Below are 6,592 nucleotides of genomic sequence, written 5' to 3'. Positions count from 1 at the left end.
GAGAATTCTGACGAAGAACATCAGAAAACATATCGAGTACAGAGAGAAAGGGAGAGCCTCCATATCTGTATCCATATTACAAAACTTTATGCTATCGACGACAAACCTTATCCAGGAGGAGAGCTAAGACGTGGGGGAGGTGGTCGGGGTCAGACAAGGGGAGTTCCTGTGCCTGTTCCAATAATATTGTTAGAGACTGTTCCGTAACGCGATTCAAAATTCCGAGCATCCGGCGATAAACCTGAGAAAAAAAAAAATAATAAAAATAAAGAAATAAAATACATCTCTAGGCACTCTTAAGACTACTGTCAATGGTGATTAATATTAGATATAAATCTTTAAAACGAGGAAAATTAACAGGAAAATTACTGTCACAGGGACTCAAAAACAAATATTCCAAAGTCTGACATGACAAACAAATGTTCCACAGTCCCACACGACAAACAAATGTTCCACAGTCCCACACGACAAACAAATGTTCCACAGTCCCACACAACAAACAAATGTTCCACAGTCCCTTACGACAAACAAATGTTCCACAGTCCCACACGACAAACAAATGTTCCATAGTCCCACAAGACAAACAAATGTTCCACAGTCCCACACAACAAACAAAATTCTACAGTCCCACACGACAAACAAATGTTCCACAGTCCCATATGACAAACACATGTTCCACAGTTCCACATGACAAACAAATGTTCCACAGTTCCACATCACAAACAAATGTTCCATAGTCCCACACAACAAAAAAATGTTCCACAGTCCCATATGACAAACAAATGTTCCACAGTCCCACACAACAAACAAATGTTCCACAGTCCCATAGGACAAACAAATGTTCCACAGTCCCATATGACAAACAAATGTTCCGCAGTCCCACATGACAAACAAATGTTCCGCAGTCCCACATGACAAACAAATGTTCCACAGTCCCACATGACAAACAAATGTTCCACAGTCCCATATGACAAACAAATGTTCCATAGTCCCACGTGACATACAAATGTTCCACAGTCCCATATGACAAATAAATGTTCCACTGCCCCACATAACAAACAAATGTTTCACAGTCCCATATGACAAACAAATGTTCCACTGTCCCACATGACAAACAAATGTTCCACAGTCCCACATGACAAACAAATGTTCCACTGTCCCACATGACAAACAAATGTTCCACAGTCCCACATGACAAACAAATGTTCAGCGGTCCCATATGACAAATAAATGTTCCACAGTCCCACAAGACAAACAAATGTTCCACAGTCCCATATGACAAACAAATGTTCCACAGTCCCATATGACAAACAAATGTTCCGCAGTCCCACATGACAAACAAATGTTCCACTGTCCCATATAACAAACAAATGTTCACAGTCCCATATGACAAACAAATGTTCCGCAGTCCCACATGACAAACAAATGTTCCACAGTCCCATATGACAAATAAATGTTCCACTGCCCCACATAACAAACAAATGTTTCACAGTCCCATATGACAAACAAATGTTCCACTGTCCCACATGACAAACAAATGTTCCACAGTCCCACATGACAAACAAATGTTCTGCGGTCCCATATGACAAATAAATGTTCCACTGTCCCATATAACAAACAAATGTTTCACAGTCCCATATGACAAACAAATGTTCCACAGTCCCACAAGACAAACAAATGTTCCATAGTCCCACACAACAAACAAATGTTCCACAGTCCCATATGACAAACAAATGTTCCACAGTCCCATATGACAAACAAATGTTCCACAGTCCCACAAGACAAACAAATGTTCCATAGTCCCACACAACAAACAAATGTTCCACAGTCCCATAGGACAAACAAATGTTCCGCAGTCCCACATGACAAACAAATGTTCCGCAGTCCTACATGACAAACAAATGTTCCACAGTCCCACACGACAAACAAATGATCCACAGTCCCACACGACAAACAAATGTTCCATAGTCCCACACGACAAACAAATTTTCCACATTCTTATATGACAAACAAATAGACAGGCCTGGCAAACCCTTCATGACCTGGCCACAGTAGTAGGTATTTAAGTTAATTCTTTTATAATACTGGAGTATACATTTCTTATAATTGTCATACTCATATATTTTGTTATTACTGCTACTCATGTATATTGTCATTGACATATAGAGATATTATCTTGAAAATAGGGCATGAACAAGCAAGAAATTTAAGAGACTGCGAGAGGCTAGTAAAACTACCCTGTTCAGCATAAAACTCGTAAATAAAACTAAGAGAGAAGCAACTTGCTTTTGCTCTCACTCGCTCAGTAATAACCTCACAGATATATGTCAATGCAAATAGTGAACTATAGAGTATTCATATTATTTAAGTGGTGGAACATAAGTGTATTTCATTATCCATTCTGCCATATGCACTTATACCATTCCAGGTGCATTTGATTCCTTCTTGAACGAGAACCAAGTATAAAGAATAAATAAGTAAGAAAGTATTACCTTAATGTGATCAAAGTACTGTTACATGCTATATTAATTAACTAAGTAATTATGATCTATATAAGAAAATAGGGGTTAAATTATTCTGTCTTGGGAAATAAAAATAAATCTTGGGTAACAAAAACAAATATTAAAATGAAGTCTTTGTATATATGAATGTACTCAGTTTTATGGATGAATGAGAACACCACTTACTTCAGATTGCCCATGTTGGGCATTGCGCTTCCAGGGATTATCACAACGTCTCAATGACGGTGGCGAATCACTCCCATTACCGATGGTCATACTAGGACCCTCCGGCATTTTACCTGAAAGAGAAGAAAGTTCTATGAATCTTATTTGCTGTGATGGTATGAATAATACATCAAAATTACTGTATGTACTTGGTGTATATGAACTCTTTGTTAAGGTCTTGACAGATTTTAATATATGAAGAAAAGGAAAAGGTATAAATTAATTTCTTTATATCTAATCTAATTACCCATACTGGGTTATAGCAATTCTCTGACAATCCACAACAACCTTTTCTATTCCTAGAGTTACTTCCAAACCCCTGTAACCCTGAACTAGCCTTTCTCAATCCCTGAAACAGCAAATTTTAACCCTATGCTGGCCAATTTCCTAAAAATGTTCACTTGTTTTCTACTGGACTGAGTAAATCTAGAACCCTCAGTGTCGGAGCTGATAAATTCATCTCTCTCTTTCTCTCAAGAGCATATTGGTTCTCAAAGTGGGCGGTGGAGAGCTCTGGGTATGCACAGAGGCAAAAGGAGGCAGTAGGATGGCATTAGGAGCTGTTGATAAATAACTTTTTGTTATTTACAAAAGTCTTAAATGAATTGGTTTACTAAATTAAGTTTTATTTGTGAAATACATCTTTCTGTTTAATCTTGTTGTTTTCAATTTGAAGCATATCAAAATTAAAAAAGGTATGTGTTTTCATATGATGGGGGGGGGGGGATGGCACTTAGGAATCCTCCTGGAAAAGTTTGGGAGCCATGGCTCTGCAGAATACTAACTCGAAGATGACTGGTTGAGCCTCTGGGCAACTATACCCAATCAGCTGTTGGCAACAAGTGTGAAGCTTGAGTTTCTTTCCTACTTTTCTTGATGTTTCATGATCATAACACATTTGTCACTAATGTCAAAATGATAGAATAATGATTTACTAAATAATCTGAGACCAGCATGATGAATTTGTAACATAACTGCAAAACGAAATTAGTCACGGCTGCAAAACCCACTCTGTCACAGGAATATAAAAATTGCATATATATTCTTCTAGCAATCATATAGAAAAATTATATGGAACTTTAATTAGGGTTCAAGAATTGCACATGACTCTTGGATATGACTCTACAATGTCAAATGAAAGTAAACAGGTGTGGGCTTTTAAAGGTTGTGACCTTCTTCCTCTAAAGACCATATAAAGGTTACTAGATCATTAGTACAGGCAATACCATCTGCCCTGAGAGGTTTCTACAGCAAAATCTGATGTCATAGATTTCTACTAGTAACTAGATACCAGTGAATATATACATATATACATAAAAAGAAATTCATATATATATTTATCTATTTCTCTATCTATCAAGCAAATCCCTTTCAATCAACTTTACATTACTCTGTATTTATTCAAGGTTACTTTACAGAGAACTTTTATCAAATAGTCTTGCAGAAGATGAAGCAAAAATCTAAAGAGAAGGTTGCACATATTGATATGAAAGCTAACTTTCCTCAAAGCTTAGCACTATGATTATAGTAATGGTAGTGTAATACAGATCAAATTATTTAACATTAAATATCAAATTAACTGAATTATCATAATAGTTTAAGAGCTTAAGTTAGCCAATTTTTCAGGTGTAGACAACAAAATATATAACTAGAAAGTATTTTTTTAAATTTCTGCAACTTTGGAACACTTGCAACATCTAAGAATATCATATCAAGTAGATTTTTAAAAATACAAGAATATATAGATTGCTTTAAAATGCTTCTCTTCAATGCAAGTGATTACACAATATTCATGAGATTTTGAAATATTCTTTATCATATTTATTGTTGTTTCTTGTAAAAGGTTTCAGTATTTAGATAAAAATAACAGGATATCAAGCCTACCTCTCTAGCATCTTCAGTCCATCTATACTTTGAAACCATAAACATTAATATTTCCACAAAATATAAATCTGAAAATTAGAATCTGTCATAAACACTGTTAACCTCTCCAGGCTCATTTGTGGATATGTGAACAAGCAATTAAGGGCTTTATCCACCCTGTCCTCTACCCCATACACTTGTCTTCTATCCCCTCTCCTCCAATCTCCAAGTTGCCAGCTGCACAAGAACTCCTTACGCATCTTTATCTTTTATTTGGCACACTTTCTGTCTTTGAGTCAACAATAGCCTGCACTTCACTGGTAACTTTGTGGCATATCATCCAATATGTTGTGTGCTTTACCGTTTTCACTGCACAGTTCTCCCTTTCTCATTTGTTGACCATGCAAGATTGTCAAAGTGCCTGTTTACTGCGCAGCGTGGATTGGCCTAAGCATGGATCACTTTCTGAACTGAACAATCTAAAAGATTTAATGATTAAACTGAACATGACATTCCATTCTGATAACGCAGAAACAACGCATCAATAATCAATCATCCATCATAAATGTTACATAATGCAAATCAATAGTTGTGCAACAAGGAACAGCACATTTTTGGAAAAACTGAAAATTTATCTGTGCACGTTACACCTTTCGAAAATAACTTGCCCACACAAATAAAATTTCCAGTCTGGACCCTCCAAAATATATCAAAATGTCCAGCTATGATATGTTGTCACTCATCACATATACCATAGCAAACAGGTGATAATATGTTACAAAAACCTTGGTATTTGGGTGTTAAATACAGTTAATCCCCACTAACAACACTAATACTACTAATCAACAAAAAGACACACAAAATACAAATTTACCTCTAGACAGTAAACACATGTGGTTTGTCCTAAATACATAATAAAACTATCTCCTGTTAAAAGTGCCTTACCATGTCTCTTCTCATTGCACCAGAATGTTCAATACCATGTACATTGCTACATATTGTGCAATCATTCTCAGCAAATTTCTCTCCTAATATCAATCCACAAGCCTTCGGTTAAGAATACAACGATATGAGACACTAACGTACTATAATCCAGGCGTTACTCCCAACCACATAAACTAAATTAAAGACTGAAATACCTGACTTGAAACACGTAATGGTGATGCAACAGAGAACCCCAACCAGGAATTCCTCTCTCAAAAAACACCCTTTTCTCCCTCCCTCTGATATACCAGCCTCGTGTATTTCACAACCTTATGACATTAAACCCTCTGCATTCCCTAAACGTCAAAGATATGGCCGGTGATTTACCAATAAGCTGCTGTCAACCCGGTAAATGAGCGGAGATTCCTGTGGCTGAAGATTCTTGTTTGTTTACAATGGAGAGACAGAAAATGGGAAATAAACGGTCTCTCTCGGGGGCATTTTTCTCCTTGTTTCAGCCTCGTTGGTCGGGGCCTTTGTTGTCTTCGTGGGGGCGGGGGTTGAATTAGACACACGCGCGTATATATATATACATGTGTATGTATGTATGTATGTGTTATGTATAATATATACATATGTACATATATATACACACACACACACACACACACACACACACACACAAACACACACACAAACACACACACAAACACACACACAAACACACACACACACACACACACACATACACACACACATATATTTATTTATTATTGATATATGTGTATATGTAAATACATATATATGTATATATTTATATAGATATATTATAGACACAGATATATATACATATATAAATATATATACATATATATAAATATATATACATATATATAAATATAGATATACATATATATAAATATATATACATATATATGTGTGTGTGTGTGTGTGTATGTGTGTCTATAATATATTTAAATATATATGTATGTGTGTGTGTTTGTGTGTATATATATATATATATATATATATATATATATGCATATGTAGGTATATGTGTGTGTCCCTTTGTTAACCCA

The 6,592-nt window shown here is 35.8% G+C and overlaps 1 protein-coding gene across 1 annotated transcript in view; it reads right to left on the bottom strand.

Moving 5' to 3' along the window:
- LOC125034774 (eukaryotic translation initiation factor 4 gamma 3-like) overlaps window positions 1-5,557 on the bottom strand; it is a 9,498-nt gene extending 3,941 nt beyond the window's left edge. The window contains exons 1-3 of the mRNA XM_047626722.1: window positions 5,535-5,557; window positions 2,688-2,800; window positions 107-241 (exon numbers count right to left, since the gene is read on the bottom strand). Of these exons, the coding sequence (XP_047482678.1) occupies window positions 107-241; window positions 2,688-2,795 (243 nt within the window). The 5' untranslated portion in view covers window positions 2,796-2,800; window positions 5,535-5,557. The remainder of the gene's footprint in view (window positions 1-106; window positions 242-2,687; window positions 2,801-5,534) is intronic.
- Between the last annotated feature and the right edge of the window lie 1,035 nt (window positions 5,558-6,592).

This window comes from Penaeus chinensis, chromosome 18 (genome assembly GCF_019202785.1).
Source record: "Penaeus chinensis breed Huanghai No. 1 chromosome 18, ASM1920278v2, whole genome shotgun sequence".
Lineage (NCBI taxonomy): Eukaryota > Metazoa > Arthropoda > Malacostraca > Decapoda > Penaeidae > Penaeus > Penaeus chinensis.
This window is presented reverse-complemented; position numbering and strand designations above follow the sequence as displayed.